This window comes from Ambystoma mexicanum, chromosome 13 (genome assembly GCF_040938575.1).
Source record: "Ambystoma mexicanum isolate Mex_15411 chromosome 13, UKY_AmexF1_1, whole genome shotgun sequence".
Lineage (NCBI taxonomy): Eukaryota > Metazoa > Chordata > Amphibia > Caudata > Ambystomatidae > Ambystoma > Ambystoma mexicanum.
This window is the reverse complement of record NC_090938.1, coordinates 424,284,874-424,307,942: the sequence shown is the minus strand read 5'-3', so window position 1 is coordinate 424,307,942 and position 23,069 is coordinate 424,284,874. Positions and strand designations below refer to the sequence as shown.

Genomic DNA, 23,069 nt, shown 5'->3' with positions numbered 1-23,069 from the left:
TTTTTTCACTGAATTTCATAGGTTTTTAGTAGCGCAACTTAACCATAACGTCCCTTTAAGAAAGTTCTGTTCACTGAATTTCATAGGTTTTTAGTAGCGCAACTTAACCATAACGTCCTTTTAACAACGTTTTTTCACTGAATTTATATATAAGAAACATGTGCACTCTCTTTCACCTTCTCTATCATATAATGTGAAACCTCTCCAGATACCAATCATTTGAAAGTAAATCATGCAGAGGAAGTATGTGCTTACACACTTGCCTATGAAGTGTATCCAAATGCTTGCTATTTTTCACAATAGCAAATATATTTCCTTTGGTTCATGGAATATGCAGAGACAAACATTTTTAATTTTCAGGATAAAGGAACCAATACCCAAAGAAGTTACTTTGAGTAACTCTCGAGTTACTATAATTAACTCTGATCGCTTCCTGACCTAGTAGATAAAACTAGTTACTCCAGACTTACCAGGAATTCAGGAGTCAGGAGTAGCTTCTTTTTTAATTGAGAACCGTTCTGAAGGAGTTACTCAGATTTACTCATAGTAACTTCTTTACAAAACAATTTAAAGAAACAAACGCATGTAAAATCTTGTTACGTGTTATTGGTGTTTTTCAGGTGAAATCGACTCACCCTGACTGCTCCATAGTTCTCCTGGTGATGGAACAGGAAAGTCGCTGCCTGGATAAAATCCAAGAGGAAAGCTCAGGGTTCCCGAAACCTACCGGTATTGAACCCAGAGGTGAGCTAAGGGACTGCAATTTGTACTGTGCAATTGATGTACCTCCCCCTAATCACATGTGATGGAATCTGTGTGCATATATTGCATAGTTTGATATTTACAACTGGTTAATATATTTTAACATTATTTATGAATTAAAAACGGGTATACATTTATTTGCTGCATTCTTTTTGTAATGCTATTAAATGTGCATAACTGTTTCCAAATATTTAATTTCATCATTTTGGTCTTTATTTGTTTTAAATTATCATTTTAGTAATAGTAATAATAATATTTATTATTATTATTATTATTATTATTATTATTATTATTATTATTATTATTATTATATTTTAATAAATGGCAGCCTGTAATATTTATAAAAGAGCCTGGAAGTCGTGTTCTTATTACAGACTGTTTGTGGCATCAAAATTGACTTGCAATAAGAAAATGATCTCACAACTGCTCCTTAATCACTAATTGTGCTTCGGTTGTGATGTCACAATGCCTGCTGCTTGAGCCAGCAAAGGCCATAATTCCAGCTGTCACTGCAGCAGTTGTTTAAAGCATTTGCAAGCTTTTCAAATTTCTTGCTTGATAGTTTTCTGTGGCATTTTATAGCAATTCTTTGTTTATGGTTGAATGTCTGTGCACTGCTGACGTTTTACACATGTGCGCAAGAAGCTGCATGTTATTACTTATCTTAAAGTCCAACATTAAAATATTTTTTAATGCATTTTATGAAATTGTTTGAACTATTTTTATGCAACACATTTAAAGCTGCATATTAGCAGATTTTACATTGATTATATGGATCAGCAAATGTAGGATCTCTTACATTAGATTAAGTATGCGGCCAGGTATTAACGTGCATGACCGTGCGTGACCTTGTATTATAAGTAATCACATACCCCCTACCATATGTAAATGGATATTGCAAGTCACCTTGGAGTTCCGTGGCCTTAAAAAGGCACTCAGCCTGCTGCCTTGCTCCTCTATTTGGTCATAAAACTCCTCAGTGACTTGCATATACTTATAACGTACAGCAAGGGATACTTTATCCCATATATTATTATCATGAGATCATTCATTTGTATAGCATGAATCTAGCTAGGCTGCAACTGTGCGCTGTAGAGGTCATATAGTTTTAATCAGATTTGCCTACTTATTATTATGATACATGCCACCACAAAAGAGAGTTATATTTTAAAATGCATTTGAGTAATGAATAATAAACCATATCTATTAACAAAGTCCCACACTGCATTTTCACGACCCTGATAAACACAATGGGGCTAATTTGACAAATCCCTGTAATTTAACTACGGAAACCTGTTGCATTTACACTTCAGCGTAGTCAGGTCCCTGCCTCCAAATACTCCCCATTTGCATGGCGGAGTGCAAAAGGGGAATTTAAAGAAGCAGCCAATTGCACTCGGCTGTACAAATGATGTAAACGGTATCTGTCAAGTACGCATGGCAGGTGACATTTACAATGGATCCTACAGAGTCCAACTACTTTTTGCTGGTGCAAAAAGCCGGTGGATCCCATATGAATCTGTTAGGCATTTTTGTCTGAGGGCTACTACATAATGTGGGTGGTATCTAGACTTGTAGTAAAATGGCATTAAAATGGTGGTAGCACAATGTATTTATGGTAATGCCTTATATAATGAGACAAACCTCCTCCTCCCTTTTATTTGTATTCTGTGTAGGGTTGACTGTAAGTACATACTCTCAGACCTCGCACTTATAGGACAGACAGCACCAGCTGTTTTGCCGGTAACTTATTTATGAAACCGGCCTACCGTCTTTGATGGATCTGCTCAGCTGTCAGCATGCACAGCTGAGACACACACATAGATGCATCATAGGTGTTCTAGCTTGCTAGCTGGTTCCCAACCTTTACCTCCCACTTTACCACATGTGGCAAATATTTCACTGCTTTTGGGTACACTAAGATGCTTTCTTGTTATGTCCCCTCTTTGAAGAATAATCCACATAGACACACAAATGCAATCCCACTGATTCGTGTTTTTTAACAGATGCTTTTCTTTATATGTGTTATAATGTAAAAATAAATTTTGCAATGCTCATATTAAGTTAAAATGTCAACAATAAATCATGAGCCACCTTTGTTCACAATGAAAACATTCATTGTTTCTTACCAAGACCTTGAAACCTGGTGTGGTTATAGAATGTACTGTCTAAGAGAAGAGACATAAGATACATGACACAAAATATGTCAACTTTTCCCTCTGTCACACTTCAGTGAAAGAAAGGAAACAAAAACTTTGTTAAAAAAAAATAAACATTTAACCCTGACTGATTGACGGGAAATGCACACCATCATCTGCACGCTGCGCAAAGTTTCACCATACTCACTTCTAATGTGTAGGATTTCTGCTTTGTTTATCATGAAAGAGCCCCTCTCTGAAGCGTCTTATCTGCAAGCGGAATCTTACAAATTCTTCAGCTGCTGGCAGCCCAGTGAGAAGCCAGCAACCTCGTTTCGAGGGGATTGGGTCCTCCGACGTATTCCATTTCTATGACAATAATCACCACAGCTATGCTGCTTTGGAAAATCTTCGGCGTCTGCGTCCTGCGTCAATGACGTCGATATGCCGCCCTCAAGGACCTCCTCCGACGGCTGACGTCACTGGATGTTATGAGTAGGACGCACGATGCCCATAGCCTCAGTTCCGTTTCTTCCGTGAACGTGTTCACTTCGGGAATCTCGGCGCGCCTCGACTGTTTCGAGTTTCTGTTGTTTTCTCGGTTCTTCGAACCTGTTTGGTGTTTGTGAAAGATTTCTTCATGAAGATGTCTACGTCGTCTTCCACACCGCGTCCAGGCTTTAAGAAGTGCGGGGACTGTGGGTCCAAGATGTCGGTCATGGACTCGCACAACGCCTGCCTCTGGTGCCTCAGGGAGGCCCATGACACGGATGACTGTGTCGACTGCCAGTCGGTCACGTCGAAAGCCTTACGGGAGCGCAAGAAGAAGTTATTGGTAGGTAAGGTGTCCAAGCCCCGGAAGTCAAGGTCTGCGGGGCTTTTCGACGGACGACTGGAGGGGCGACTCTCTGCATCGTCGTCGGAGGTCCAGTGGGTCTCGGTCCCGGAGTTGATCTCGCCACTCCTCTGCCTCTTCGAGGCACTCCCGGAAGCGCCGTCATCAGTCGCCTTCCCCGTCCTGATCCGAGGACTCCGCCCGTCGCCGGGTCGCTTACCCCACCAAGCATGTGACACCGGAGGAATGGGCTTCCATTGGGAAGAAAATGTTGGCGATTCTCGAATCGCAGGGCACTGGTTCTGCGCCTCCGAGCGGGGTCGGTCATGATCAGCCGAGAGACACCACTCACACGCCTTCGGGCTCGGGTGGTTGTCACGATTTGCGGGAAAGGTCCCGCTCGGACAAGAGGAATCGTTCTCGGCATGCCCGGTACAGGTCCCGGTCCTCGACGCGCTCGAGCCATGTGAACCTGTGAGGTCTTCGAGGAAGACATTGACACCTGTGGCGCAGAGGTCGTCGACTGACTCTCTCGAGGCTCCGCCTCCGAGGAAGTCGTTGACGCCGTCGGCGCCCAGGATGTCGAAGGACACGCCTGGGGCTCCGTCTTCAAGGCCTGTGTCGATGCTGTCAGTGCCGCGTCTGTTGTCGACGCTGATTCTCTCGATGCCAGCGCCGATTCACTCGACGCCCTCAATGCCTTTCGAGGCTGTGTCGACGGGGATACCCCGTGGCTCGGGGGAACCACCTAGAAAGGCTCTGGCCAAGGTCAAGCATGGCTTTGGTTCAAGTTATGTGCCTTCTTACTGCCATCTGGAGTTCATTTCAGAGGTGGATGAGGGCTCTGATGATGGCATGGTGCCTGACATGGTGCCTGACGAGATTCTCTCGGGCCATAGCCAGTTTGAGGACCTGAGGCAGTCCCTGCATGATGCTAGTGGGCTGGACACCTCTCTGGAGGTGGAGCTTTGTAGGCCTGAGCCTGGCTCTCATGCCGATTCTTCGTACCGGCACCTTATGTCAAGGGTCACAGAGTACTTAGGATGGTCTGCTCCCCCAGGGGAGTTTGTTCAGGATGACTTTACGGATATCCTCGACATTGGTCCACCAACTGACCCGGTACTGCCGTTTCATATGGCTCTACAGAAGAGGGTGGTGGCTTGGACTGCTGCGGAGAGTCTCCCGGCAGTGAGCAAGTCTTTGCCACAAAATACCACCCAGACAGTAGTGCCCCCTGCTACTTTTCCAAGCACCCTACTCCGGAGAGTTTGGTGGTGCAGACGGCTACAGCCCCGGCAAAGCAGGTGTCGTACCCCACCATCCCTCCTGATAGGGACGACAAGTGTTTTGACGGCTGGGCAAAGGAAGTGTTTTCTGCAGGGGGTAAGGAGCTTCAGGCGGCCAACTCCATGTGTGCCTTGTCTCGTTTCACGCACACTCTGTGGAACTGTGTTTCCTTGGCGGCTGAACATATTCCCAAAGCGGACAAAGGGGATGGTTTCCTTGCCATGGTTCAGGATGGCAAGGATGCCATGTGTGAGGCCGTTCAGTCGGGTTTGGACATGGCAGATTGCGTCAGCTGGTCCATGGTGTCGAGCACCATGATACGCAGGTTTGCGTGGTTGCGGAAGTCGGGGTTCGCTCCTGATGTGCAGGCCCGGCTCCTCAACATGCCCTTTGATGGGGAACATCTTTTTGGCAGCAAGGCTGACGAGAGCCTTGAGAGGTTGCAGACCTCAAAAGCTGCAGCGAAGTCGTTGGGCGCTGCAGTTCGACAACCTCCGCCTTTTCGTACTAGGGGACAGCAATGGAGGGGAGGTTCCTTTCGTTATTACTCGTCCTTTGGTAAAGCGAGAGGAGCTGCTAGTCAAAGGGGCCACCGTAGGAGTGCCAGAGGTGGAAAACAAGGTACTCAAGGTGCCAAGGCCGCTCGGGCTGTTTCCTCTTTGCCCTCAGGCAACGCTGCAGCCGCTTCAGCTCAGTCATGAGGCCTTGTCCCATGGTTCGCCGGTTGGGGGAAGGAGGGCGCAGCATCTTGCAGAGTGGCGCACCATTACTTCAGATGTGTGGGTTCTGGAGAGCATAACCCACAGCTACTGTCTTCCTTTCCGGCAGAGGCCTCAAGACAATCCACCGGGGAATCTCTCTTTGAAGAGTCCGGATCGGCTCCTTGCGCATGAAATTCAATCCCTGCTGGAGAAAGGCGCCATGTAGCGGAGAGGAACAAGGGATGGTATTCCCCTTATTTTTTGATTTCCAAGAAAGACAGAGGATTGAGACCCATCATGGACTTGCTCGGTTTGAACAAACTCCTCAGGAAGGACAAGTTCAAGATGGTTACTCTCTCTCAAGTCCTCCAGGCCCTTCAACTTCAGGACTGGTTGGTGTCTCTCGACCTAAAGGATGCTTATTTTCATGTGCCGATCCATCCAAAGCACAAGAAGTACCTGAGGTTCGCGGTTGGCGACTCGCACTTTCAGTTTCGGGTCCTGCCTTTCGGATTGACCTCCGCCCGAGGGTCTTCACCAAGCTCATGGTAGTGGTGGCAGCGCACCTCAGGAAAGGGGGGATTCACGTCTACCCCTACCTGGACGATTGGTTGATCAGGGCGCGCTCTCCGAGCAAGTCCTGGATCATCTGCCAGTCACCTGCCACTCCCTCCACAAGCTGTCCTTCTCCCTCAACTTATAGAAGTCCCATTTGACACCAACTCAGAGGCTCCAGTACATCGGAGCAGTGCTCGTCACGTCCCTGGGGCAGTGTTTTCCTCCCCAGGTGAGGGCTCATCACATTCAGCAGATGGTGCACAAGTTTCAACTTGCCCAGACTCTCCCAGCGTTCGTGTTCTTGTGACTGCTCGGCCTCATGGCAACCTGCATTCTTCTGGTGCCAGAGGCCAGATTGTGGATGAGATCTTTTCAATGGGCACTCTAGCTCCAGTGGTCTCAGTCCTCCGGCAGGATGTCAGACTCTGTTCAGGTGCCGTCTTCGGTCGCCCAGGACCTTCTGTGGTGGGCCGACAAAGACAATCTGATGAGGGGGGCTCCATTTTGGCTGCCCTGTCCGGAGGTGACGATCGTGACGAACGCATCCCTCATGGGATGGGGAGCTCATGGCAACGAGTTGACAGTCAGCGGTTGTTGGTCTCCGTCGGAGTCCAGACTCCATATCAATCTGTTGGAGCTGAGGGCCATCAGGCTAGCCCTGAAGGCTTTTCTGCTGACTGTGCGAGGAAAGGATGTCCTGGTCCTGACGGACAACGGTGGCCATGCACTACCTCAACAAAAAGGGGGGGCAGGGTCACTTCCTCTGTGCAGGGAGGCGATGCAGCTCTGGTTCTGGGCAATCCAGCAAGAAGTTTCGATCTCGGCAGTTCATCTGGCAGGAGACGAAAACGAGACGGCAGACGCTCTGAGCAGGCAGAGCGCGATCTCTCACGAGTGGGAGTTGGCTCAGGAGATTCTCCTGGAGTTCTTCACCCTTTGGGGGACCCCTCAATTGGATCTCTTCGCCTCCAGTGTCAACCGGAAGTGCGAGAGTTTCTGCTCGTGGGAATTTCCTCCAAACAGAGCCTTAGGATACGCGTTCGTGGTGGAGTGGTCATTCCCACTGCTGTACGCGTTTCCTCCAGTCGCCATCATCACGCAAGTACTGCAGAGGTTACGGAGGTTTGATTCCCGGATGATCCTCATTGCTCCGGCGTGGGCCTGGAGGACGTGGTACCCGGACTTTCTTGACTTGTCCATCTTCCCTCCACGATGTCTTCCCTACCGAGACGATCTGCTCTCACGGAAGGGGGGTCAGGTTCTCCATCCAGAGGTCAGGTCCCTCAACCTTCACGCTTGGTTTCTGAAAGGTTGAGGTATAAGGATTGGGACCTCCCTGAAGACGTGATGGAGGTGTTGCTTTCGGACAGAAGGCCCGCAACAAAGTCCCTGTACCGTTGCCGTTGGAGAAAGTTCTGCAACTGGTGCAGGGTTAAGAATGTGGATCCTTTTGCATGTGAAATTCCCATGGTTCCGTCTTTTTTGCTTTCTTTGGCCCACAGGGGCCTTCAAGTGGGTACCATTAAAGGTTACCTGGCGGCGCTGTCCATATTTAAGCGCTCGTCTGAAGAGTGTTCCTATCTTACAATTCCTTTAATTTCTCAGTTTCTGAAAGGGCTCACTAATGTGTTCCCTCAGTCGCCTTTCCAGGTGCCCGGTTGGGATTTGAGCCTTGTTCTCAATTTTCTGATGGGTGCTCCGTTTGAGCCTTTGCATTCATGCCCTTTGAGACTGTTAACTCTTAAAACTGTATTTTTAGTTGTGGCCACTTCCGCTCGGAGAGTGAGTGAGTTACAGGCACTTTCAGTTAAACCACCCTTCACTGTGTTTCATAAGGACAGGGTTGTCCTTAGAGTCCGTCCTTCTTTTCTTCCGAAGGTGGTATCGGAATTTCATTTAGGCCAGAAGGTTGTTCTTCCGGCATTTTATCCTCCTCCACATCCTGGTAAAGAAGAGGAGAGGCTCCATAGGCTTGATCCTAGGAGCGCGTTAAGCTTTTATATTTTGTCCGGGGTCAGAGTGGACGATCAGCTCTTCATTGGTTACGCTTGAAAGCGTTTGGGACAGGCTGTGATGAAACAGACTTTGTCTCGCTGGATTATTTTGGCTATCTTTGAGTGTTACCGCTTGGCGGGTAAGGACCCACCGGTCGGCTTACAGGCCCATTCTACCAGGGGTATGGCTGCCTCTACTGCCCTGCAGAGAGGTGTTCCTATTCGCAACATCTGTGATGCAGCCAACAGGGCTTCGGTACATACTTTTGTACGTCACTATTCCCTCGATTCCATCCGGTGGCAGGATCTGGCCTTTGGCAAGGTGGTCCTTTACTCCGCAATTTGATTGGGCATGCTAAATCTCTGTTTTCTAAATTCTTTTCCCACCTCCTTGCATTGGTATTGCTTTGGGAGCCTGTCATAGATATGGAATACGTCGGAGGACCCAATCCCCTCGAAGAACAAGTTACTCTCTTACCTGGTAACGTTCTTTCGATGGGATGGTCCGATGACGTATTCCATATCCCTCCATACCTTCCCCGCTACAGAATTTCTTATGCGATTGATGCTTACCTTTCCGCAAGGCTTTGTGTGTGAGACTGGCAGAAGACTGGTGGCACACGTTCTGGGAAAAAAACTACAACTGAGGCTACGGGCATCGTACGTCCTACTTATAACATCCAGTGACGTCGGCCATCGGAGGAGGTCCTCGAGGGCTGCGTATCAACGTCATCGACGCAGGACGCAGACGCCGAAGATTTTCCGAAGCAGCACAGCTGTGATGATTACTCTCATAGATATGGAATACGTCATCGGACCATCCCATCGAAAGAATGTTACCAGGTAAGAGAGTAACTTGTTCTTCTACCTCCTTCAGACTGCTGCCTGGTATCTTGCCCTCTCTGCACACCTTGGTTCTGCTTCTCCATGCACAGTCCAGCTGCAGTCTTGATCTCCTCTCTCCGCAAAATGATGACTGAACTCCAGCCCGTCTTCTAGCTAGATTTATACCAAAGCCTGTCAATCTTATTGACCCTGCCTCTTTTGCTGACATCTCCTGTTACCCCAGCTCCCTTCTAAAATCATGGCATTTCTCTCTCCAAGCCCCATCCCTCGAGCACATTTGTATCAACCTGCTTCCTGCAGCCAATGCATTTTCTTGCACGTTTAAATTTCCACTGAAAAATAAACAGAATCTGCTATCTGAATCACCTTGCACTGCAATGTCAAAGGGTACATTAATTAATTGCTGGTGAAATGTTATTTAATAGGAAATTGTTTGTTGATTACTCTGGGTTAGCTTATTCAATGCAAACTATACAGATGGCAAATTCACTATAACATGGAACATTTTTACACATGCTCAGTGCATTTCAATTTTGTTTTCTTTGCATTCATTCCACTGCCTCCATTGAAAGTCCAATTTACTGCCCCCATGAAACCAATGTATTATCTTTCCCTACATATTCCTACAAATCCCTAGCATTCACGTCGCAATAAAAATCCATGCCGGCGCAAATGCTGGAGTATATGTATCACGGAGAGGAAGGAGCGGCGTGAGCGAAAGTTAATTAAGGGTCCATTTCTTATTACAGTTTGTCCTCAGTTTCATTCTGTAAAGGAATCTTCCCCTATGACTAGGTGAAATATATGAGCACTTTTGAGGTCCTTTGAAAAAGAGTTTAATAGCACCCATTTATGTTACTTTATTATGGTCTTGGAAATAAATGTTGGATTGTTTGTGGTACACACCTTTGGGCACAGTTGAAAAACATACACAGAAAGATGTGACATGCAGGTATCAATTACTATTAGCACCCTGAGAACGTGCCACAGCCAATCAGCGTGTTAGGATCGCTGGCTGAATCCCATGATCCAAGCGTACTTCCAGAGCAAGCTCAGAGCTATGGGCACCCACCCTGCCATTTTTCCACACCTCTTGCTTCTTCCCACTCCCTCTGCCACCCCTAGTCTCTGACCCATTGTCCCCTGATTCCTCCCCACCCCACTTACATCATTCCTCTGGCTGCTGTGCCACTACCTTTGTCATAAACCGGGCCACCGTGAACATGCAAGTTGGGCTTTAGACGGAGCCCTGCCTTCCATTTCCATGGTGGCTATTTTAGGTGAGTATTTTTGCGCATGAAGGGCAAGATGCAAGTGTGTCCTGTTCATTCAAACAAATAGATTGCTATCAGCACCCCGGGGTATGGGTTAACAACCAGGGGTGTTAATAGCAATGACAACAGATAGGGTTGGCTAGATCAGGTGCTAACAGCACCAAGGCCCATTGCTACGGCTCTCACGCTTTGCATCGGGTATTATTGCTATAGTGGTCTATGAATTAAGATAGGGTCATTCAGAGCTGAGTGGATTATTTTATTGAAATATCGCTGGAGAAAGTTCTTACCTCTACCAGTGTTATTTCTGAAAATCTATCCAATTCAGAGTTTACCACCGAGGGTGTTTTAATTCTGATCCTTTCACACATTACATGGGTATGTTGATGAGAGGAGATGCCCATATTCTCATTCCCCTAACAGGGCCCTTTGTAAAAAAAATCGTCTTCCAATGTATTGAAGGGAAGCACCTGTGCTTTCTTGCTGTACAGTAATAAACGTTTTTTTTTACCTGGCATTGGGGTAATAATGGATTGTATTTTCTGCTGAAAATCTGTCTAAAATACCACCATCAGTGTTCCTATTGAATACCCAGGTGGTATTTAATAAATCCCTGAACTGGATGGTATTTTCCAAATATTGCCAAGTTTATTGTTAGCACCCAACTCTAAATGACCCCTAAGTCTAGTGATCATTGTTCATTGACTTGTCCAGAACACTTATGTGGCCAACAAACAACACACATGCAAATCAACAACAGATTCATATATATATATATATATATATATATATATATATATATATATATATATATATATATATATGTAGATCGCAAGATACAAAGTCAAATGAAAATGTATACATCCTTCCACCTATACTTTATATAGTCACAGATACACATGACCATATCCCCACAGTCTCAGAAACTGAAAAATTAAACAAACACATACACAGAGACAGACACACAGGCACCACAAACAAACACACTCCATCTTCCTTGAAAACACAAATAAATAAAATAGATTGCTCTTGCTCCCTCATCATCACCAGATCACAGGCAGGCTCCCGTCACAGGTCCCTCTGCTACCATGAATTGTAATATGCAGCTGATCTTCCAGGAAAGTGCAACTTGGGAGCACAGTGAAAACCAAGTCCCTTCAGCATCGCTCACTCTGCGTTGTCCAAGTGCAGACCACATAGGCTGACCGGCAAAGCAAAGTAGGCTATGGTCTACATTTGAGGCAAGGCAAAGGAAGGGGGTGAGTCACAAAGAATTGCTGGCTGAGCAATGTGGGCAAGGCAAAAGCGTTAGAGCAAAGTAAGGGAAGGTGGTCGGGTTAAGGGTTAACAAATGGAACAACATGGTAACAGAGGTCTGAAAGGTAAATGTAGGGAAGGGCGTAAAGGAGCATCAAGGAACTGGTGCAATAGAAGGACAGTGAAGGGTGATGGGTAAGGAAAGTAGGGTACATGGGAGAGAGGTACAGATCAGGAAAGGTAAGTCAGCAGGCTGATTGACTGTACCTGAGATATGCGCCGGGTCCTCATGCCACTACACCCAATTGGCAGAAAAAAGAAAGGAGTCGAGCCAGCCCCAGAAAGTTATGCATAATTGCTTTATGAACATGCGGTTCACCTAAGACTTCTCTTATATTTTGTCAGGTTTCTTTATTATGTGGCTTGGTGATTTGAAATTAGAAATAATTGTACAGGCTAAGATTATAATTAAATAGTTTTTTGTTAAAATTATAATCTGAGTCTGTACATTTGTGTGTACTTTCAGATGGTGCTGTCTCAGGATACAGACTGTTATTGTCATGTTATGTTATTGGGCATTTGTATAGCGCCTTTTGCTATTCGTATAATTCCAAAGCACTGTGGGTTGAATGCCCTCGGGGTCTGTGGTCAGGTCAGTGGGGAGAGTAATGTAGTAAAGTGCTTGTTTGCACTCGGTATGTGTGCAGCCAGGGACTATGAAGTGGTGTTTAGCTGCATTCTACTGCTAGCCATGGTGCAGTGGTTATGTGAGATCTATGGAATGTGTGCAGCAAGGCCAGTTGGACTTTGGTGCCTGCATTCTGGTAGTGGCAGAGTTTGTGAATGGAATTATGTGTGCAGCTAGGCCAGTTTTTATTGGGGTATAGCTGCGCTCTAAAGCCTCTTGAGGTGATCATGGAGGTGTACAAGTATGTGTGCAGCTAAGCCAAATAATCGAGGGGTATAGATGCATTCTGTCGTTTGTTGGTGCAGATGGAAGATTTAGTATATTGTTGTGTTTGATTGTTTGTGTGGATTTGAAGGGGACCCTGTTCCAGAACAGTTTCCAGTGCCTGAAGAGGGGATAGTATCTCTCTTTGGGTTCGGCTATTAGGCTTGGACCTCCCTGTGTCTAGTTGGGACTGCAATTGATTATTAGCTTTGTCTATTGGATGTTGATAGCCAGATCTGGCCCAATTAATATTTTTTCCATAAAGGTGCTGGAGAAACCCTTGGTTGGTAGTTTTGCTAGATGCATTCCCAGATAGATAGGATTAGCAAATATATAAGTGCTAGTAGGCCCTTGGTGTGCAGTTTTGCTCCACAATGTCCATATAGGTAAGATCTGCAAGGATCTGCATCTCCTGGGCTGATAGTGTGGATAGTATTTGGAAGGAGTAATGATCAAGCTCAGCCATCACAATAGTACATAGGTGCAATTAGTGTTTGGGTTACGAGTCTAGCACAGTTGACCCAGATAATTGGAGACAAAGTAATGTATACCTGGTCGAGGAAGGCAATGAAAGCACCTTCATTGTGGCGAGGTAAATAAGTGTTGCTACAACTTCAAGATGGGTAAGATTAGCGAGGGTGGGCATCACTGATAGTGTAGTGCATATCTGGAGTGGGTGAAGATCAAGGCCTGTCATGACAGTGGCACATAAGTGATATTAGTGCTTGGGTTACATGTCTAATTAAGAGTCTTCCCTTTTGTAACTACTTCGATATTTAGAATGCCAGATATATTGTACAGTGTACTACTTTAGCCCTTGAATTACATATTTGCAGACAGTGTTTGTTGGTTCTAATATTGAAGTTGAAATAGGAGAAGAGGAAGTCTCCTCTGCTCTCTAAATTGGAAGGTGTAGAACCAGGACAAAAGGGCTCAAATCCCCACCTTCTACTCTCGCTAAGAAACCACAAACATAATTGGAACATATGTTGAAGAAAAGGAAAGTATTATCAGTGATGTCTATTATAGATACTTGATAGTGTACAGGAGGGGGAGAGATTGGTATGGAGTGAACTTGTTCTGGAATTTGGGTATCTTGAATTATGGGCTTGGAACACTGCACTGTGCCAGAGGCCAAAAAATAATACCCCCGACCCCCACCCCTGCAGGCCAAAAGTTGCCAATACACCCCTGGCTGTTAGCGCACCACATACAACAGATTTGTTTTCTTCTAAAGCTATCCTTAAAATAACCTTCAGGATAGCTTGACCGCATTAAGTACAACATAACCTTCTGCACCAACTAACAAATGATAGCTTGACCTCATACAACATAACCTTCAGCCACTGCTAACAAATGATAGCTTGACCTCATTAAGTACAAGGTAACCTTCAGCACCTGCTAACAAATGATAGCTTGACCTCATTAAGTACAACATCACCTTCAGCACCTGCTAACAAATTATATCTTGACCTCATTAAGAACAACATAACCTTCAGCCATTGCTAACAAATGATAGCTTGACCTCATTAATTACAACATAACCTTCGGCACCTGCTAACAAATGATAGCTTGACCTCATTAAGTACAACATAACCTTCAGCACCTGCTAACAAATGATAGCTTGACCTCATTAATTACAACATAACCTTCAGCCAATGATAACAAATGATAGCTTGACCTCATTAAGTACAACATAACCTTCAGCCATTGCTAACAAATGATAGCTTGACCTCATTAATTACAACATAACCTTCGGCACCTGCTAACAAATGATAGCTTGACCTCATTAAGTACAACATAACCTTCAGCACCTGCTAACAAATGATAGCTTGACCTCATTAATTACAACATAACCTTCAGCCAATGATAACAAATGATAGCTTGACCTCATTAAGTACAACATAACCTTCAGCCAATGCTAACCAATGATAGCTTGACCTCATTAAGTACAACATAAACTTCAGCCAATGCTAACAAATGATAGCTTGACCTCATTAAGTACAAGGTAACCTTCAGCACCTGCTAACAAATGATAGCTTGACCTCATTAAGTACAACATCACCTTCAGCACCTGCTAACAAATGATAGCTTGACCTCATTAAGTACAACATAACCTTCAGCACCTGCTAACAAATGATAGCTTGACCTCATTAAGTACAACATAACCTTCAACCACTGCTAACACATGATAGCTCGACCTCATTAAGTACAACATAAGCTTCAGCACCTGCTAACAAATGATAGCTTGACCTCATTAAGTACAACATAAGCTTCAGCACCTGCTAACAAATGATAGCTTGACCTCATTAAGTACAACATAAGCTTCAGCACCTGCTAACAAATGATAGCTCGACCTCATTGAGTACATTATAACCTTCAGTCGCTGCTTAGAAATGATAACACATACAATACTTCCCACATTGCAGCAAACACGCTGCGTGCTTTCCTTTGTAACATTAATCATCCTGAAATGTGCACAGCACTCGCGTCATACTGCACGCCTGCAAAGTGTGCTGCATTGTAAACACTTGTTTACATGTGCATTCTTTAAGGGCGGCTTAGCGGCCGTCAGAGCAAGCAAACACGAGTCTTGGCGGGCTCCGCATTCAAACGCTTTCCTAATATTGCCACATTTCTGTAGAAGCGAACTGGCCGCAGAGCCCACATGTGATCAGGTTAATAGCCCTCCAGAGTGTCCTTGTGTTTGTCGGCTCCTAGAAGTGCAGGGACTGGAAACTAAGCGTGGGCAAAGCACTTTCTCTCAGCAATTCCTTAGGCCTGCTGTTTGTTGCCCTTCATAGAAATCCACTCAGACTAATATCGTTCACTGTGTAATCGGTACAGGGCTCATTCTCACTCATATGTTAATGTTTTCATCTCTGTGGTTGGGTGGTGTGGTTTGACAAAGCACTTTTCTCTTCCAGTGTGTGCCTTGCCTTTTAAGCACGGACCTCGCCAGGGAGGCTTGCTATTGGCTAGCTCCTGAAAAGAGGAAAAAGGGATCCTAGGGACATTTCCTAGTGAGTTAAGTGCTTGACATTGAAGAGCAAAACTGCAACAGTGCTGTTGAAAGTACTCAACGCTGTTTTTGTCATACCGTAGCTATTTATTTATAGGTTCATTACCAGCCTCCACAGATGTGTGCATTGTAGTTTATGACATGCAGGAATGGCAGTTTCTTAACTTTCACATGTCAGAATTTTGGTGAGACAGTTCCCACAGTGGCAAATAAAAACTACTGAACATGTGCAGGATTTATAAACTAAGTGTAAAATCAGAGTAAGTTACATCAGTTGACTTTTTGTACACAAACAAGAAAATTCACTAAGACACGTACAGGAGGATTGTACACCAGATACACAATCCTCTTGCTCACTTTTGTCACGTGGAATGTTGCGTTTGTAACCGAAAACAGTACCGGGCCTCATTGGCCCAGCTAATAACTTTCAAACCGCCACTGTTTTAGACAGTTGATATTTATTTACCTTTGCATAATAACAGGCCTTTCCGAATAAGTAGCCAAGAGGATTGGCACTTCTGTTATATAGAGAGACAGGATTAGCAGTACTACAGACCTAACTATGACTTGCCCTGATGAGGACCATAAATGGTCAAAACACGTGTTGGATGTCTAATAAACACTATTGCATCCAAGCATTGATTAACTGTTTATTAATCTAATTGGATTGTTTGATTTGAGTGTTGATAAGGTTGGCTAGGTTTGGCACAGGTGGTCAGTTTTGTTGAATTAATGCATCGCGCTTACACCAATATTTTCTAGGCGTACCACTGGAGATACCTCCTGCCAGACCACAAACTCTATTTGAGAAAGAAGAAAGAACACAAGGTGCGTGATGAATTGCCTATTTCATGATAGGGTCTGGGAAGGCTCCCCAAAATATCACCCACAGGAATCTAAATTCACAGAAGCGGAGACAGAGGTACTGATGCACTTTTGTCTGCAACACAATGTTGAATTCTGTAACCTCTCAGGGAAATGTCCCAACATCGAGCAAAGTGCTGCCCTCTGAGAAAGGATAGAAATTAATTGAGTGCTCTCTGCATCAAGTGACGGATATCCAAAGAACTCAAAAAGAAATGGAACAATGAGGGGACACTTGTGAGGTCAAAGCACACATGGATCTTCACAGTCGAACCAGGAGACCCCTCAAAACTCTGTGCCAGAGACCCTCAGCCCTTAAGCAAGACCACCTTACCAGCATGCCTGAACAATCACAGAGTTGCTGCAGCAGGCCCAAAACACCTCACAGGTAAATACGACTGGGACAGAATGCCAACTGTGAGTCTGGACTAACCTGAGATGTTTGGATATTTTTAAAATCAAAATGACGCTGATAGTTTTGCCTTTGAAAGTGAACTCTGCAAAAACCAATGCCGTAGAAGTGACCGAATGCAATGTTTTCAAGGAAGAAATTACCAAATTGTTATTTTTTATTCTTTTTCGAAAAAAACGTTTAAAATAAACTATATATGAGGGTGAGGTAAGGGATTTTAATAAAGGTAGGTGGGAGATGGGGGTGCTGTGGGGGGTCTTCCCTGACAATAAAAAAAGAACATTTAGTCACTTCACTCTTTCAGAAACATGGATTCGGTCAAATCACCTACAACCTGCAAAAACAGCTTTAGAAGATTGCAAGATGGTGCTGAGTCAAGAGCAGACGTGACGCGCTCAGCTTTGTCCAGTGGGCCGCACCGAAGCTTGTAGTTTCAGGAAACTCTACAGCATGAAGTATTAAAACACTGTAACAGGCACGGGCTCCAGACTGTAAGAGGATTCAATTCAGCACTACAGCCAAGTCAACGCCTAGTCTAGAATACTGAATGAAAACCCTTATTGATATATCTTTATGTCCAGTTCATGCGTTCTGGATGACTACCCCTATATAACACCCCTCTCTCAGAATCCCCCTGACCCCACTGAGCCAAGAAGTAGTTCTGTTTTGCAAGTTAAAAGGTTTAATTGATAGTTTAAACAATAGGTATATATATCACACTTTAGAATAAATTAATAATTGAATAGCACACTTAATCTGATATGATAAAGATTAACAACGGAGAATCTGGCACTAGCACACTTCTTGATAATCACTAAGGAGTTGACATGAAATGGATAGGATAGCAACAATACTTTTATGGTTTCAAATGGATGCAATGTGGAATGAAATGCAGTAAAGAAAATAACTTGATAGAATTTCAGCAAAACAATGTAATCACTTTCTTGTACAATTCACCCCCCCCCCTTTTATGCAATGCAAGGAAATGGAAGGAAGGCACACAATTCTCAGAAATGCAATTCAAATGTAATTCAGTTCACCCCAGCAACTTAGACTACAGAAGTTGAAAACACAGGCAAAATGCTTTGATATGTGCTGGCAATGTAGAAAAAAATATGCTAAAATGCTTTTAATTCCCTCTAGGAGGTTCAGGGTGAGTGATATCTAGTTAATATTAGCTCAGGCTCACACTAGCAATGATTCAGGGATAATTAGCAGGTTAAACGAATTTCTGGCAAATGAAAGGCAAGCAGCAGCAGATTTTTACACATGAAGAAATTTGCAAATCGCGGCAAAATTCGCGAATGCGTGTTCCGCGATTGCGGTAAAACTATAAGGGGTAGGAATGTCGTTCTTGGTGCGAAAAAAAGCTAAGATTCTAAGCTTTCAGATGAAAGTTACTGCAAGTCTCTAGCACAAACGATACGGAGATATGAGCGATTAAATAAAGGTCGTTTTTCAGATTTGAAATTTTAAACGCAACACTTTTTCAGCTTTAAAAATGATGGCAGAATAACACAATTGCTAAACTGCAGTTCTACTTAGATTAAAAATGGATTGAATTATATGATTTTAACTAAGAGATGTGTTCTAAGTTTTGCTGAGTACTCACAAGAGATTTTGAACCGGAAAGCGACTTGCTCACGGACTTCAGTCTGGTCAGTTCTTCCCGAGTTCCGCTCACAGCGCCTGGCCTCTGGAACTGCTCACAGCATCGGGGTCAGCACTCTGGATACAATGGCCTGGTCTCTGCTAGGCACCGGTTCTCTGGGTCGGGTCCTGCCTTCTCTTTGGATATTTCTGTCACCGGGTTCTTGCAAAAGTTCTTGGCAAAATTCAGACGGCGTCAGCCGGCTGTCTGAAGAGTTCAGTTGCAATAAGATTTTCAGGCCTGTTGACAAATACTCTTGCTGGCAGTGGCCTTTTTGGTTAAGGTTCTGTAGTCTCTGTTTATCTTGGAGTCTAAGTGTTGGCTCCTTGAAGGTTGATGGAGGTAAGTATGGATTTTTCCGGCAGAGCGTCCCGCTGCAGATGGAAATGAATGTCTCTACCTAAATTTCAGTGGTCCATTTATATGTTCTGCAAGTGGGTGTGTGTGTTGGTCATAACTAAACTTGCCCCTCTCACTTGTCATTGGTCCAGCTTTCATTTCTCCCCTGATTGGGGGAGCTAAGTTGTGTCAGAGTGATGTCAGCCATTTATGATCTCTTGAAAAAAACTCCCCTGTCATCTGTGCACCCAAATCTATATATGATCAAAATACATATTTCACAGTTACACAGTTGTTTGAAATTACATACCCATGTCACATATCACATGAGGTATACTCTGTCCCAAATCTGCTGTTTCTAAGAGCTTGCATTCAAAAATGGCAACTTTTAGCACTTTTTAATGTGCTAAACAACATTGGATCTTCATTAAATTTTATACAACTGTTCCTCACATATCTACCCACATACCAATGCATTTTCGTTTGTCTAGCTGAAACAGGGAGTCTGTAATATTAATAAACAGCAGGGTTTTGTCCCAGAATATCCCACAATTTGGAGTTTGGGCTTGAATTAAAGGTACATTTTTTAAATTAAGTCTCTCAAAGTTATAAATTTCTGTCATTTGATTACAAAGAGTTATCAGTGTTTTTGTAAAATATATATTTTACTTTCAAATCAGTCCTCAGAGTGTTGGAGTCCGCCTCCAAGACTTGGGTGGGTCAGTCACATGTCCTCTGGCAGGCAGGCCTTTGTTGACATTAAACAGTCAAAATCAACATATTCCTTTCAGAGGAGAGGGGCCATTGTGTGGTCTCTGGGAAGCTGAGATCAGGAGGCCAGGGAGCCACTTTGCATTTAATTAACAAAACCCTGTGATTTCCTGGCTTCTTGTGTTGAGTTCTGAAGTGTCAAGAGTTCTCAGGACAGGCAACCCCTTTGAACTTTTGATGAAATGAGACCCCTTTCTTTGCACTAGACAGTTTTGCAAGACAGCTCTCCTGTCAGAGTTTAGACCGCTAGCGCCACCCTCAGGATTTTGCGGTTACTGCATCCCTCCTTGGGATTTTTCTTGGATTAATGCATTCTAAACAGGAATGGTTCTTACATGGTAGTAAATCCTTGCTTAACATTGTTTTGATGGGGCTCCTTACAGTAAGATGGTTATGTGGAACCCCACAAAAGGGTTGAATCTTTAAAGTGGTCCAATGAGTCACGATTTCAGCAACTTTTTGACATCAGTAACAGTGGATTTTGTGAACAAAGACCTTTCTTTACACTGGTGGGTGGCAAGTTAGGCAACCATTTTGGTGTGCGCACAACTGCGCAGCTCTCCTGGATTCTGGGATGAAATGATGGGCGGCGACAGCGCATCCCCATCTTTACCCACTCCAATGATTTATTTTTGTTCTGGGGTAAAATGATGGGCAGCGACAGCTTAATCCCCACATTTACCCCGTCTAATGATTCCACATGGGTCAAAACCCTCCACAAACCCCCCCGCCCGACTGCGCTTTGACTTGAGTCGAGGGGGAATCGGTTGCAAGGGAGGTTTTGAACCCTGGCGCTGGTATGTCCACATTATCTTCTTCCAATTCTGTAGATGGCACAGTTCAGCATCTTCCTCTCCATCCGGTCAGATCGATCAGTTCTCCTCGCCGGTCCTGATGGGAATATTGGGCGGTACACTGGTCCCGTTGCGTCTCCGCTACCGGTCTCCGGATCGTCCTCCTTGTCCCGTCTCCAGGTTTTCTTTCTCCTAGGACGACAAAGGAAGAGCGGCAATACCTATTCATAGACGTTTTTTTCCACCACTGTTGAGATAGTGGGGCAGCATATGCATTTCATCATAATGAAACATTACATTCTTATTTTGAAAAAAAAACAGTATAACTAAGAGACAGTTTCATGCAAATCACAATATTTTAGAGACTAGATGTGGTATGTTTCATGGTTGGAACTGAATTAGTCTGAGACAGTACCCGCTAGGATTCCAGAGGATTCCTCCAGTTGTTGCAGAGTGTGCCTGGGATGGCAACATTTCAACTGGTTTATGTGGACCCACTTGTCTTCCCCCTCTGCCAAAGGACCTTTGGGGATGTGGATTTTGTAGGCCACAGGGGAGATTTTGTCGATGATCTCAAAGGGTCCCTTCCACGTAGGCAAAAATTTCCGCTGTTTTGCCTGGTTTCTTTGGAAGTTGTAGAGATAGACCCGGTCCTCCACCTGATATTCCTTCCTGGAAGTTTTCAGGTCATAATGGGTCTTCATGCTATCAGCCGATCTTTCTAGATTCCGCTGAGCGTAAGCAAAAGCATGTTGGAGGTGTTTCCTTAAATTCTCCACATACTCATGAGTTGTGGAGGCATTTATCAGTGTCTGCTCTTGGGTCCTGTAGAGCAAATGCTGAGGAAGCACCATCTTGCGCCCAGTCATCAACTCAAATGGTGACATTTTGGTTGCAGATGAAGGGGTAGATCTGATGGCCATTAGGACCAGAGGTAATCGGATATCCCAACTTGGCCCAGAATCTGCCACAAACTTCTTTAATATGCTCACAATTGTCCGGTTATATCTCTCTACTGCCCCAGAAGAAGCTGGCCTGTAAGCAATATGCAACTTCCTTTTGACCCCCAGTATCTCCCACATCTTTGTCATTACTTCACTGGTGAAGTGGCTACCTCTGTCTGACTCAATCCTTTGAGGTAGACCAAAACGGGAAAAGATGTGGTTAATCATCAAGGCAGCTGCCGTTCCTGCCTTGCAGTTTGGGGCTGGGAGACATTCCACCCACTTGGTAAACAAGCATGTCACAGTCAACATGTACTTATTCCCCCTAGCCGAGCGAATCACGGGGCCTACGAAGTCGATTTGTAAATCTGACCATGGCAGGGTCATCCCCCTCTTTTGGAGAGGCGCACGGTGCGTGAGGGATGATGGCTGAAATTGTGCACACACAAGACACCCCTTCAAGTATTGGTCGAGGTCCTGCCCCATATGTGGCCAGTATGCAACCTCTCTTAAGATTTCCAATGTGGTGTGAAACCCCCTATGACCGGCGGTGGCCGCATCATGGGCGTGACTTAACATCAGGCTTCGGAATGAGGTAGGAACCACCCACTGATCGTGGCCAGCTTTGGATTTCCTTACCAGCAAACCGTCTTGGATTCGGAACATTTTTGGACATTTCATCAACACTCTTAGGTCCTCTTTCCCAATGTAATCGGTATCCGTCAGGGGAAAGTTCTCAGGGTCCTCAAGGTGTTGGTAAAACTTACCAATAATTGGATCCCCCTTCTGAGCTGTAATCAAATCAGCATCAGGGGTCTCCTTACTCCATTGTGCAATTGAAAGGTCGTTGTGAGCATTTGTCTGGGACCTAGTGATAGCAGTGACCTGGATTTCCCCCAACAGGGACTCAATCTCAATTAGATCCCCTTGGATGGCCCCGGTTTTGGCCAGCTGATCAGCTAAGTCATTTCCAGTTTTGTCTGGTCCCTCTACTTTGGAATGACCCTTGATCTTTTTCCAATAGATGGTCATCTCATTCGAGGTGACCAGATCATCAATGTTTTGGATCAACTTCCCATGTTTCAAGGGTTTGTTATTAGCACATAACATGCCTCTGGTTTTCCAATTAACCAGGTGCTCCACGAACCCGTTCCGTACATAATCCGAATCTGTGATTATGACCAGTTTGTGGAGTTGATGCTGGACAGCAGTGAGGATGGCCTGATGCACAGCCATCAATTCTGCCACCTGACTACTTCGGGGACCAATTTTGTATCCAGCGGAGGGTTCTGGGGACTCATTCACCCATGCATTCCCTACGCCGGCCACCAGTTCTTTCTCCCCGTTGTTGTCAACATGGTAAGAGCATCCATCCACATACACAGTGGGCATTCCCTCATACTTGTCTTCTTCAAAGACTTTGTGTGGGGAATTAAGGTATGCCTCCGTGTTGTCCTTGACTTTTAGACTTTCGTCCTCGAGACAGTTTTCTCTGGCACAATCATGCAAGTCAGCCAGACCTTGCGCGAGGTGACTCTTCTTGTTTTGGCCATATCTGACCTCCACAGGAAAGCCTTGCATTGACAGAATCCAGGAAGTAATTCGGGAATTACTCACATTTCCGGCCCGGATTCTGTCACTTTGGAGATATTGCAGAGGCTTGTGTGG

The 23,069-nt window shown here is 44.8% G+C and overlaps 1 protein-coding gene across 3 annotated transcripts in view; it reads left to right on the top strand.

Moving 5' to 3' along the window:
• Positions 1–23,069, top strand: part of LOC138521298 (vasoactive intestinal polypeptide receptor 1-like) — a 1,228,255-nt gene that overhangs the window by 545,530 nt on the left and 659,656 nt on the right. For all 3 annotated transcript variants that reach the window (XR_011283008.1, XM_069634032.1, XM_069634033.1), the window contains exon 2: positions 621–744. Coding sequence is in view for 2 of the 3 variants with exons in the window: in XM_069634032.1 (XP_069490133.1) it covers positions 621–744 (124 nt within the window). In the remaining variant the exon portion in view is untranslated. The remainder of the gene's footprint in view (positions 1–620; positions 745–23,069) is intronic.